This window comes from Epinephelus fuscoguttatus, linkage group LG22 (assembly GCF_011397635.1).
Source record: "Epinephelus fuscoguttatus linkage group LG22, E.fuscoguttatus.final_Chr_v1".
Taxonomy (NCBI): Eukaryota; Metazoa; Chordata; class Actinopteri; order Perciformes; family Serranidae; genus Epinephelus; species Epinephelus fuscoguttatus.
In genome coordinates, this window is record NC_064773.1 from 6,977,082 (window position 1) to 6,991,448 (window position 14,367).

The window sequence follows — 14,367 nt, forward strand, 5'->3', positions numbered from 1 at the left end:
TATGCCTGGAAAATAATACATGTTTGCCATGTACTGAGCCGTTTCAAACCAATAGAAACTTGAATTTCAATATATATGCACAGGTGTGTTCCTCTCCACTCTTACTCCATTAGATTAGCTAAATAAAATTACAAAAATCCTCCCCAATATATTCTTTCAATCACCCAACCAGCCAAGTTGCATTTAATATTTCATATATTTATCTCATTACAGCCATCAGTCAATTGTGGCATCAGCAATAGGGCATTCCAGTAAGGTTGTAAATACTGAAGACGTCTAGGTCCATTAGGACTTCAGACAGTGTTCAGTGATGATGGATTGTGAATATACAGGCTGTAAAGACGCAGGAGCTCAATCCATTTGGTCCTGTTGATGACCACCTATCACGACAGCTGGATTGTCCAAAAACGTATAAATGAACTGCTGACCAGCCGACTGTCATAGACAGATAGACAGGAAGTGACTTACAGATTGAGTGTCCAGCTGGTTGACTGACTAGCTAATTGTAATAATGTCTTACAGACTAACTGCCGTGCTGACTAACTGGTTGGCATGACTGACACACACACACACACACACACACACACACACACACACACACACAGACAAAGCAACTGTCTTTCTGACTGTCATGCAGGCAGACGGGTGAGACGTCTAAGAATAGATAAAAGGAGGGACAGTATTCTGGGAACACACACACAGACAAAGTGTGACGAATGTCTGGCAGATAAGTTACACGTGCCTTACGCTGCCATAAACACATAATACCGCAAAAGCACACACACACACACACACACTCACACACTGAGTCTTTGATGTTCGACGGCATCATTTCGCAGCTCTTTCATATTGCCACATATGGTAATTCACTTCTTGGCACTGGCCACTTCAAAGCTATGTAAACTACCTTCTTACAAACCATCTCCCTTGACCGGCTAATGCCATTTCCTCCACATGGCTGATCCCATGAAGAGGAGAATTCACAGATTATACATAGCTTCATCCAATAAGGCCAAAGGTCAAAAAAACACCAAGACTTGGCGGCATGTAACTGACGTTCTTACGCGCCCCTACGACTGGTACAGAAGACAAGTGCAGGAACAGACACTTTTATCTGACACAATTACAGATGCCAGACTGCATTCATCCAACCATACAATTAACATACTGCGGAGGATTAAAAATAAAGCCAGAAGATTATTTCCATTGTAGTCCTAAATGCAGTCTATTCTCTGGATTTATGAAAAAAAAAATCCATCAGAAATAAGTGAGGGTGCACTTCTTCTGTAATAGTAAAATTCTTGTATTTCACCAAAATACATTTTTATGAACAATAGCAAACAGTAGCTGCAGTAACATGAGCCAAAATTTCTCTTTCCAAATGAAATAAATCCAACTGGGGATTTCCAATGAGGCCATTTGCAGTACACAAGCACTGAATAATATTACTGGGAAATGATACAGAACAGAGGGTGGCACATGGGTGGAAAATATTCTGCCAACGTTGCCCAGTCATTTTGTTTTGTTTTTTTTTATCTAGGGTGCAGATTTCCACCCATATTGATCTCTCACTTTTACTCCCAATCCCATTTTAATCAAATATATATATCTGACATATTGAATATTACAGAGCCTCTACCCAAAACAACCTGGGCTGAGTGAAGTGAGTGAATGACAGGCAGCACTTTTAAGTGAGCCTTTTGTAGCACCTGATAGGGCTGAACATTTAATCTAGATTCAATCAAAATCGCAATATGGACAACTGCAATTTTCAAATCCAACACGGCCTCTATGCCAGCTTGTTGGCGCTAGACACCAATGCACAGAGGCACAACTTGGACAGTGTGCTAGTATGTGTAGCATACTATGCTAGTGATGTATGTCATGTGACGTATGTCTGTCACATGACGTTACATTACGTGAGTAACAAGCCCACATATTTTATGACAAATCTTTTTTTTTTTTTTTGCTAAACCTATCTATGTGCTTTAGTTGCTTAAACCTAAGGAAGTACACCTAAAAACTACATTTTTACCTAAATTCTTACCTATCTAAGTTTATTTTTAAAAAGACTGTAGCATTTCACAAGCACAAATTGTAAATTTTCTGTTAAAACTGTTTCTTTTGTTATGTTTATTTTGAAAAGAGACAATGCACGTAATAAGCACAAATTGACACGCCGCCCCTGGATGTCCAAAATTGGCTCAGGAGGGGTACCTACTAGGGGTGTAACAATCCATCAATCTGGATCAATATCAATTCAAAGATCAACGATCCAGTATCACCGATGCGAAGTGACAACATCGATCCATACTAGCTATGTTTCCATCAGCCTGTTTAGATGCACATCTACAAGTATCGCATTGAAAAATTATGATGGAAAAATTCAAATTAAAATCCCCTGATTCGCACAAACTAAAATACGCTCGCTTTAGCTGGGTTTTGGTTGATTTGAAAAAATGTTGATTCGCAAAACGGGGGATGGAAACAGTTATGTTCGAATTAAGTCTGACGTAGCGCATCTCTCTCCATAGTTATATCCACACTCCGGGTCGGGAAGGCGGTAACGCATTTACAAGCTGGTTGCCAACCGCCAGAAAACGTAGAAGAAGAAGAATGCGAGACTTGTTTTGTTTCCGGTTCTGCGGAAAACTCACGCGAGTTCATAGTTTTCACCAAAGTCCGTACATTGAATGGAAACACACAGGATGCGTATTTCTTTTAATGCGCATTTCCCAATGATTCGAATCACTTTTGGATGGAAACATAGCTAGTGTCATCTTTAGGATACGCTTTTATTTAGACAGTCTGTGCCACTGTCAAACAGCCAAGATAAAGACAATGAGAATAACGTTATTTACTCGGGAATAAATCAGCAGTGTGGAAATAATTTGGATTACGACAAAAAATGGAGACAACAGACAGAACACATGCCGTACGTAAACAATGCCATTACGAGATAAAACACAACGTAGCTTTACCCATTACCCGCCTGAACGGCCATCTCGCTCCGCTAACTTGTCACTACAGCAACATTAGCCGCTGTGTTTTAACAATGTTGGGCTGAAAAAACGTGCATACAGGCTGAAATTCAACGGAGCTGGTGACTTTAACCAACAATGAGTTAGAAAAATCATAACGTTACATGTGGTTTTTTAAGCTATGAGTAGCAGAAAAAAGTCAGCTAGCTGCTAAGCTAATGTATGCAATGTAAACATGCTAAAGCTAAGTATGGGTCACTAGCGAAAACAGTTGCTTTGTCCATGACCTATGAACTTTGACAGTTACTACTGAGCTGAATTTGATACCTTTGTTAAACCATGTTGTCGTTAATCTGTGTTTTATGGCTGTTTGGAGATATTGCGTTGTTTTCCAAATATTCGTTAAAGGCAAAATACGTGTCCAAAAAAGTTTTACAGAAATGTTTCTGTGCTGCAGAGATGTCCTGAGATGTCCTGAGATGTCCTGTCCCACACTTCATATTCTGCAGACTTCAAAAAACATCTTTGTTTGGTGCAAATTACAGCAAAAATCACACCATAATCATTCTAACACGTTTTCTAATTAAACTGAGAATAATGATTTAGAAATGATCATTCCACCTGACACCACAAATCATATCGCAACATCAATATCAGTCAAATAAAAACTTTAAAAATCATTCAGCTCTAGTATCTGACTCCAGTTTGTACAGAAAAGGAACAGTGGGAAATATCCAATACAGCATCGTCTTCACTGAGGTTGCCAGGCAACCGGCGGAGAGAAGACACAGTCCAGCAGATAATCCCCTTCAAAACCACAACCACAAACCACTGATTAAACAAAGTCTGTCATTTAGTGGGCTTCAGAGGTGTTGGGAGGCAGATTTGTTTCATCTTTGGACGGCGCCAGGCTAGCTGTTTCCCTCCGTTTCCAGTCTCTATGCTAAGCTAAGCTAACTAGCTGCATCAGTCCTCGTCTAACTCTCTGCAAGAAAGTGACAGTCGGTTATTTTGAGGTGTAGTCTGCTGCTCGACTGCACACATTCAAACAGGTCCAACAGCTGTTACAACAGCTTTAAGAGCAACCTGACAAATATAGTCCCTTAAGATGCTTTTAATGGCCAAATCGAAAATCGTTTTGCAGAGCACCAAGTCTCAGTGATTCATCAGTGACCATTATACAGGCAGAAGTAAGTCGAAATATCTGAAGCATTGCTAACAGCTCCCCACATGTCAAAAATGAACATTTTGTCTTTTTCACACATTCATATCTGACTGGATTTGAATATGTCTGTTGGTGTCACACACAAAATAAACCTGGAAGATTCAGTGTATCTACAAGCACAGCTCTAAACACCCTAAATGTGTCACTCATCTCTTGGATTTATGATGAAAAAATAATGAAACATCATGCTGAAACTCAGCAGCACAGATTATGGCAGTCAGATGATAATAAAACATAGAAATCTGTGAAAGACTTGGAGTTCTGTGGATTGAAGTCAGCCCTGACATGCCCAATATTCCAAAGCCACCCATTCACCAGTTTACTGCTGTGTTTTTGTGTTGTTTGGCTGAGGCAACACATTTATCAGAACAAACTACCCCTGCTGTTATAAAATTGGACAGGGCCAACCAGCTGCGGCACTCCCCGCGATGCACAATCTCCTGGAAACCTCACTTAACCAAGGACGGTTTCCCCCCCGGTGGAAAACACCCAGAGGAAGAGAGAGAAAAATGGTGACACAATAAAAGTGAAAGAGCGGTGAGTCTTGCCTTGGTGATGTATTTGTCTTACACTACATGTAGCTCACGTGGGCGTTTAAAAAGAGAAAAAAAATGAGTATAATAAACCGGACAAATTATGATCTGCCAAATGGATTGTAATAGGATTATACTGCACCATCCCTTTTTCAAATGAGATGAATATCCGTCCCAAAATGGCCAGTTCATTATGTTTTAATGTGTTTACACGATGCATATTTAATCTGATTTACACGTTAATTACTGGTGAAACAAAAGGCCCCATGTAATCTAATATGAACCTTTCCTTTTACATTTATCTGAAATTAATTTATTTAATATTGTCTATAATTTAGAGAACACATATTTTGCTTTCCCACAAATTAAATTAAATAGATTATGATGAAATGTGAAAATAAGTATAAAGGGTCCAGTGTGTAGGATTTAGAGGGACATATTGGCATGAATGGAATATAAAATATAAGTGTTTTTTCTTTAGAGTATAATCACCTGAAAATAAAAATAGTTGTGTTTCTGTTACCTTCATATGAGCCATTTATATCTAAATATGGAGGAGGTCCATGTCCACAGAGATCACCATGTCTCTTTGCCATGTTTCTACAGTAGCCCATAATGGACAAACTAAACACAACCTAAACACAACCGTCTCTGAAGAGCCGAACATCATAGCAGAAACACTGTTTTTTAACATGTAACAACTTTATTCAGTGATTGTACCACATTAAATCACCTGATCTGTTTTATCTGAGGAAGAGGAGACCTCTGCTGATAATTCGGCTCCTGGTAAAGACCTCTTGAACGTCTGGAGCTTAAGTTATCAGAGACAAAAGGTGAGCACACATTAGCAGGAGCTGGGCTAGCAGCCTCTATATGACGAGCTGAACAGCACAGGAGAAACACTGATTTTTTTAAATATGAAACTGCTTCATTTAGTGTGTTTTATGGGTTTAAGTCAATGGGTTTGTCTGTTTTAGAGAGGAAGAGACCTCTGAGGATAACTGGGCTCCTGGTTAAATCTTCCTGAACGTTTTGATCAAAAAAAAAAGGTGAGCACACATAAGCCGTCGATGGGCTAGCAGCCCATCTGCAACATGCCAAACAGCATAGCAGAAACACTGATTTTTAACATGAAACTGCTTTATTTAATGTTTTCACTGGTTTAATCCACCTGGTCTGTTTGTTCTGGAGAGGAGGAGACCTCTGCAGATAATTCAGCTCCTGGTAAAAACTTCCTGAACAACGGACAATGAAGGAATTCTAACCAGGAGACGTTTCAGCTGGTTGTATTCTGCAATCCTCATTGCTAGACGCCATTAAAATATCCTATATCTTACACACTAGACCTTAAAAGAGTCCAAAATCAACTAGTATTTACACGCTGTCCTGGATTCGGTGATTTCAGTCACACAAACTGTTGCTCTACTGTGCCACCGCTCCCCTAAACAAGTCAATCAGACACAAACGAGTTAAAACGATTGATGCGATCTCTAAACGCAGATCATTTCGGCTGACACACAGAGCCACAAAACAAGCACTAAATTGACAGGCTGACAGACAGTCAGACTGATATATGGACAGACAGATAGATGCCACACATTCCTGTCAGTGACATTTGACAACCAAACTGCTGTGTGAGAGTGAGTGTGTGTGTTTGGGCTCTGGCCAGTTTTCACTATCAACAGCAGCTGCCATTCGCACCAGGGTGTCAGGCTGCTGCTGGCATTCACACACACATACACACTCATCTCACACACACACACACACACACACACACATTGCCCAAAAATCAATGCTGTTTCTCCTGCCCCCCCCCCCCCTTCACATGCTCCAACACAACAGAGATGCACACACATACACACATTATTGCATATGCAAAATTGTTTTGATCCACTGACATGGGCTGCTGCTGGTGTGTGTGTGTGTGTGCCATGTTGTTGACAGCATGACCATAACATGGCTAGCCCAGACAAGCTACCACACCAGAGCACGTGAAGCTTCGTGAGAATTATAAATCATAAATGAGCAAAATAATAACCTTTGCTATAATCCCTCCTCTGCTCGTGCCCCGTGTCTGTGTCCATAAGCTTCAGCTAGCTTACATGTCATTCTTACACCAGCATTAGCTCACATGAAATAAACATGAGCGCTAGCACAATCCACAACAGACCAGTACAAACACCAGCATATCCTCCTCTGCCCAGTATCCTGTCCCAGCATCCTCCCAGCAGCCTCCCCACTCACCGATACGAGGTCTGTTTTCTGAACGCCAGTCCTCTGAGTTTCTCCTCCAGCGTCTCCTGCTCCATGTCGGGCAGACTGCTGAACGTGTCGCTGCAGCAGCCCACGCCAGCTTCCTCCGAGCCGGCTCCGGACTCCGAGTCGCCCCCGTCGGCTCCCAGAGAGGCCAGGCGCCCGCTGAAGCCCCCCGCCGCCGGGCCGGTTCGCTCCTTCGCTTGGGGGTCCATGCTGGTCGGTCCTTGCTGTGTCGCCCCGCTCTGGACCCCCCTCTCTGCCGGCTTGTGAGGGGACACAGGTGCCGGTGGTGGAGCGGAGGACTGTACGGGTTTTGGGGGGGAGTGTTAGCGGCGCCGTGAACGTCTCTGAGCGGCTTGACCGTTGTGATTTCTGACCGTTGACCGCCGTTATATACTGCAGCCAGGCACGGCAGCACGCGCAGCCGCCTGGACAACAGACTGAACTGCACTCACGAGCCCCAAAGCTACTGGAGGAGAGCCGCGTCAAGCTGGGGACGTCATCCAGGAAGTAGAGCGTCACATCCTTCAAAATAAAAGTTTTTCATAGTTGTACATAGAGATGATGGGGTTTTTTTCGTGTGGTATGTTATGGACCTTTCTCTGTGTCCTTAAGTCATTTTTATGTTTATCATCATCATTATTATTATTATTATTACAGAAAAAGTGCCAGAAACCCTCTTCCTGTGAGGCGACAATGCTAACCACTGCACCACCCTGCCGCCTACACATATTCTTTATTTAGTCTAAACTTGTATTCTTTTTTAACTTTAAATACACATTCTCAATTTCTTTTTTTTAAGATTATTTTTATAGGCTTTTTGCCTTTATTGACAGGACAAAGAGTGAAAGGGGGAGAGAGAGTGGGGACTGACATGCAGCAAAGGGCCGCGATGCCCCCATTCTCCATTTCTGTTTATTTTTTATTTTGACAAATAGCCTACAAACTTTTTATACATTCAAAATTTCCTTTAAAGTTTTAAAAAGAATGGATTACAACTGTAGTAATTAATTAATAATTAATTAAGTAAGTAATTTTAATCATGTATAAATGTCAGGACGGTAGATTCTCAAGTTTAGAAGTGCAAACGTTGTTTAATAAATTGGAAATCAGAACTGGATGATTTGTTTCAATGTTTTAATAGATTAACAAATTTAAAACATTGAACATTGAACCTTTGTAATTATTTTCATTTTATTTTATTTTGCCCTATTCTGCCCAGGGACTACAGATGAAAATTAGCTTAAAGCTGTCTCTGGTGCAGCTAAGTAGCAGTGCGCTGTCCCTGTTAAATAAATAAACTTTTGTTTGTAATTAACTTGCAGAAGTGTGGGGTGAAGTCACTGTGGCCACAAGTGGTGTCCAAACATTAACATCCTTACTTTAATTATAACTCTCTGACTCATTTCTTGGACATAATCATTTATTATTGCAGTCTGTATTTGCACCTTATTGATATTTTATATTTGCACTCACTCTGCTTTGTGCTGCAACTGCTGCACAACAATTTTGCTTGGGATTTGATTCTGTTTTTAAGAAGCTTTTATTTTTAAAGATGTGACCGGAAGTGGAGTATTTTATTCTTTGTGTGACACGACAGGTTTTAAAAACTGCGAAAGCGCGAGGGCGGTGACAATTAACACGTTCAGTGTGTGCGGGACTACAACTAACCGCAGCATCCATCCATCTATAAGCTCATCCCTCCATCCATCCATCCGTCCGGCCCACAGGACGAGCAGCGCGGCATTGTGGGATATTCCCTCTCCTCCTCCTTTCTGCAGCATCATCAGTCAGAAAGTAGGGCAGAGGGTGAGCGTGCACGCACAAACACGCACCCCCCTCTCAGGATCTCACTCTCACACATTAATCACACACACACACACACACACACACACACACACACACACACACACACACACACAGAGTCCATATGCTGCATTCACGGACTGTGCGTGTCAGCTCTGTCATGATGATAATAATATTCTCACATTACCTCCCATTAACTCCTCACTGTCTCTGGCTGTCACACATCAGGTCACATCTGTCCTCCTCCTGCTTCACCTCACTGCACTGAGCCGTCATATTTACAGAGTCATCAGTGACCCGAGGTGACCTGTGTGACCTTTGTGTCCCTGTTTTTCTGCAGGGGAGCATCTGTCTGCAGCCTCTCTGCAGTTATCAGCCACGAGTCATTTCACCAAACACACCACATGTACATGAAATCACATCTTTACATTTGTATCACACAAGTTTGAACCTGTATCTCTTAATTCTGACTTAATAAGTAAAAATTGTTGACTCTGTGTCTCCTAATTTTGTCTTAGGCCTAATATCACATAATTTTGATGTGATTTTACATAATCATTGTTTTCATCTCAACATCATTTTGATATAAGTCAACATTTTGTCTTACAATAACGTAAGTCTGATGTTGTATCACTTTGGCTTATTTCCTAATTCTGATTCAGTAAGTCAACAGTTTGACTTACTATGACATAATCTGACATATTATTGGATAAGTCTGACTTTGTACAACATACATTTTACTTTCTATCACTTCATTTTGACTAAATAAGTTAAAATTTTGACTTAGTTTCTCTTAGTTTTGAATTAATAATTCATAATTTGGACTAAGTATCACAATTTTTAATTTGTAGGACAAGTTTTACTGAAGATCTTAGGAACTTAGGCCTTGTATCACCAAATTTTGACATAGCACTGCATAATTTTGATGTGAAATTACATAATTACCCTTTTAGTAAAAACATTATTTTGACCTGAGTCAACATTCAACACACGTATGACTGTGTATTTCTTAATTTGACTTTATATCTTATAATTTTGACTTAAAATCACACATTTTTGACTTAATATTACATAATGCTGACATTGTATCATATAAATTTTACTTTCTATCTCTTAACTTTGACTAAATAAGTCGACATTTTGACTTAGTTTCTCTTATTTTTGACAAAATAATATCAATGTGTAATTAGAACCACATCATTTTTAATTTCTATCATACATTTAACTGATTATCTCTTAATTTTAACTTAATTATTCAACATTTTGACTTTGAATCTTTTTATGTTACTCCCTATCTCTAAAATTGGACTAAATAATTCAGTATTTGTCTTAGTATCTCTTAATTTTTAATTATTATATCTCAATTTTGACCCAGAATAATAAATTTAATTGTGTATCTCTTAATTTTTAATCAATAATTCATCACTTTGCCTTGGAATCTCCTAATTTTGACTTAGTTCCACATAACTTTGATTTTGTCTCTCCTGGCTTTGACTAAATAAGTCAACATTTTGACTTCAGATCTCCTGGTTTTGACTTCATGAGTCAAATTTTAGATTATCTCATAATTTTGTCTTTGTCAAAATTTGACTAATAAGCTCATAATTGTGATGTGAAATTATTTTTTTTTCCTGGCTTTTTTTTTTCTGGTAGAAATGTATATCTGTAGGCCTCCCTGGGAGAGGGAGGAGGGCCAAGGGAAAACAAAACAACTTTAAAAAGAATACAAAACAGCCTAAAAGTCATATTTTAATTTGAGGAGACCAGACTCTCACATTAGGACACAAAGGCATTAATGCAGAAACTTTCTCTGTTGGTCCTGATGAAAGGATTTCTCATTTATAATTAGCACGTTTCATGCCTGAAAACTCCTGCAACTCAGCTCCTTGATCTATTTACTCTCAGTTACGAGTTTTTCATCACACAGTTTAGAAAGTCTCTACTGTTACTCATATCAGTTTTATGAAAACATGATGTACCGTAACTGGAGCAGTGATGGAATTTACTGTTGCTGTGTTACCATGAGACTGGACTGGTATGAAGCGGAGGGACTGCGTATTGTCTTGGGACTGTCAGTGCAATTCGCAGTACTAATTACGAGGCGCTGCTGCTGATCTATTTCAGGATCTTTGTCATGATGGAGGAGAAAGAAGCTCCTCTACAGGCCAGTGTGTTAACCATGACATGCCTGTCTGTCCTAATGGAGTTTGGCCTTAACTTAATTTAAAGTCGCACAGAGAGAGAGAGAGAATGCTTTGAAGCCAACGACAACTATTAATCATCCAGTGAAGTACACAGAGGCGATCCCAGACTCTGTGAGGCCCAGGCAAAGAAGCCCGTCAACCCATTCAGTCCACAATCCATGGAGTCACTTTCCCAAAGGATCTGGAGGTTTGCCTTTTGGGCAACATCTCCAGTTCTAAAATCAGAGGTCAGATCTTCCATTACCTGTTGGATTGTAGCTCTGAGAAGTGCCATCCATCCATCCATTTTCATCCACTTATCTGAGGCCGGGTCGCTGGGCCAGCAGGCCAAGCCAAACACCATAGACATCCCTCTCCCAGCTCCTCCTGGAGGACCTCAAGGTGTTCCCAGGCCAGATGAGATATGTAATCCCTCCAGTGTGTTCTGGGTCTGCCCCAGGGCCTCCTACCAGTGGGACGTGCCCAGAACACCTCTCACGGGAGGCACCCAGGAGGATCCTGATCAGATGCCCGAACCACCTCAACTGACCCCTTTCGACATGAAGGAGCAGCGGCTCTACTCCGAGCTCCCTCCTGATGTCCGAACTCCTCACCCTATCTCTAAGGCTGAGCCCAGACATTGGAGGATCCTGATCAGATGCCCGAACCACCTCAACTGACCCCTTTCGACATGAAGGAGCAGCGGCTCTACTCCGAGCTCCCTCCTGATGTCCGAACTCCTCACCCTATCTCTAAGGCTGAGCCCAGACATTCCACGGAGGAAACTCATTTTGGCTGCTTGTATCCACAACCTCATTCTTTCGGTAACTACCCAGAGCTCATGACCATAGGTGAGGGTAGGGACGTAGATGGGCCGGTAAAGCTTCTCCTTCTGGCTCAGCTCCCTCTTCACCACAACGGTCCAGTGTAGTGCCCGCATCACTGCAGAAGCCACACCAAACAGCCGATCCATCCGACACTCCATTCTAACCTCAGTCGTGAACAAGACCTTGAGATACCTGAACTCTGTTGCATACCTCTAGAGAAAGTAACTTACTTACTAAAGAATGAGATACACTCTTTCTATAAAATATGGTAACCTTTTAATAATTGTGTGAAAAATCTCCCATCTTATGATTGAATGACTGTCTGCATGTTCACTGGTACTATAATAGACGATGCAACTGTGGATAAGACTACCCTTTCTGGACACCCTGCACACCACATTTCGCAGGTCATCAAGGAGCATGGAAACATGTTGGTGTATCATGCCCAGAGGGGAGTCGGCCCACATCTTGATATGTGCAGACTTTTTTTTTTTTTACTTTTTACAATAACCCCAGCTCAAAAAATGCTGTACCAACTAGTTTTTGTGTCTTTCTTTCTTCTCTTATATTAAAAATTAACCACAAAGAGACCACACACAATCACAATATGCTTTGCAAAATACGCTTTTACTAAGGAAAATACTATATACATTTAAAGAAAAAAGACACAAGTGGCTTTACACAGGAGCAACATGAAACTTAAATCTAGTTTAGACTGACTGCTGGTTACAGTCTAAACTAGAGGAGAATTTTCCACTTTTAAAAAATCAAAACAAACTCAGTATCTTGTGTTTCCTAATGCCCTCGGCAGTGAGGAATGTTGTTTTGGCCTAAAACATACAGATTTAACAAAATATCTTTGATGATCTAGCCACTGATTTGACTACAAAGCTTAACATGATACCTAGATATACAAATACTGTTGTCTTGTCTTTAAACAGGACTGGGATCTACTTCTGTTCATTCATTCCTCTGGTGAAAATACAATGTCTTATGTTTCTGGGTGTAATTTAGTTCAATTGTTAAAAAGATGATAGCGAGTTTTAACAACAGCTAGATGTACAGAGAGTAAACTGTAACACACATGAAAGACCATGTTTCAATAAAGCTCAGAAAAACATCTGTAATACACTTTGAAAAGGACAATTAAGACTTTAAACCATCATCTGTAATTAAACTAAACCCAAAAGAATGTCAGGGCAAACCGTAAAGCGTCTCTCATTCATAATTTATCAACATCACATCCAAAATAGACTGAATGAATTATGGATTGGTTTATAAACTACAGATCCCAGACACATTTAGACTTCCTTATTTATTAACAACTCATATTTACAAAAATAGATTTTTTTTTCCATTAATGGGAATAAGGTTTTTGGCAAATGCTGAGAGATCAGAGCAGATAAAGACTCTGGGAGCTGACAGTAAGAGTGTTTAAGGCAAAAGCATCGCAAAATTAAAGGCCAAATGAAGTTAGTGCATAAAGTTCATACTGTGGTTCCATCACACTTCTCTTAAAGGAATAGTTACCGATACCACTCTCGTGTTTGTATGGTAATTATGAAGTGAGTTAGCTTAGCTCAGCACACTGGAAACAGGGAAACAGCTAGCATGGCTCTGTCTAAAGTGAGGTTTACACTTCTGCTAAGCTGTACCGACAGCATAGGCAAATTAAGTTTTTTTTTAACATTTATTTTACAGATAAAGATTAAAAAAAATATTGTTTTAAGTCTTATGTGTCATTGATCCCAGCCCCATATCCATATGAGTAGAGAACGTCTGCTACCTGCTAGGCTAAGCTGCTAGCATGTTGTATATGTGGGGGAAAAATGTCAAGTATAAGACAACTGTTCTGTTGTTGAACCTTGTGAGTTATAATGATCAGATGGATCTTGTTTTAACGTTACCTTCATTAAATGTTGCTTTTGTTCACGGCTTCAATTGAGTAGAGAAAAAGACCGCTAGCTGCTAGGCTAATATATGCAACAGCAAATGTCACAGGCTTACGCTAATAATGTTAGCATGTTGCATATGTGATGAAAACGTGTCAAGTATAAGACAACTGTTTTGTCGTTAAACCTTGTGAGTTATATTGGATCTGAATTTACCTTTGTTAAATGTTGCTGTTTTACCCTGCTTCATTTGAGAAGTGGAAATGACTACTAGCTGCTAGGCTAAAGTATGCAACTGGAAATGTCACAGGCTTATGCTAATAACGTTAGCATGTTGAATATGTGGGGAAAACATGTCTAGCAAAAGACAAGTGTTTCATCTGTGAACCTTTTGAGGTATAATGTAGCAGAGTTTTCAACTGTTGTTTAATATCGTCACTATTTCACCACGTTTTATGTGCGTTTTACATGTGGTAGTTGAATCAAACATTACAGACAGATCAGCGCACAACTGTAAATGGTCACGATGGCAAAGGCTACGGCGTAGACTCTGGGTAGAGCCTACACAACTATAAGTCAGCCTTGAGGTAACAAAATCTGTCTACCAGCACCTTGAAAACAAGGTTCGTGTACGTGGTGTTTTTTATACTTGAACAGAGCCATG

General features: G+C 40.3%; 2 protein-coding genes across 3 annotated transcripts in view; both read right to left on the reverse strand.

Moving 5' to 3' along the window:
* dgki (diacylglycerol kinase, iota) overlaps nucleotides 1-7,447 on the reverse strand; it is a 113,835-nt gene extending 106,388 nt beyond the window's left edge. The window contains exon 1 of the mRNA XM_049567408.1: nucleotides 6,984-7,447. Within this exon, the coding sequence (XP_049423365.1) occupies nucleotides 6,984-7,207 (224 nt within the window). The 5' untranslated portion in view covers nucleotides 7,208-7,447. The remainder of the gene's footprint in view (nucleotides 1-6,983) is intronic.
* Nucleotides 7,448-12,419: 4,972 nt separating this feature from the next.
* The window catches only part of creb3l2 (cAMP responsive element binding protein 3-like 2), a 40,205-nt gene continuing 38,257 nt past the window's right edge, over nucleotides 12,420-14,367 (reverse strand). For both annotated transcript variants that reach the window (XM_049567273.1, XM_049567272.1), the window contains exon 12: nucleotides 12,420-14,367. This exon is cut by the window's right edge and continues 1,119 nt beyond it. The gene's annotated coding sequence lies outside the window, so the exon portion shown is untranslated.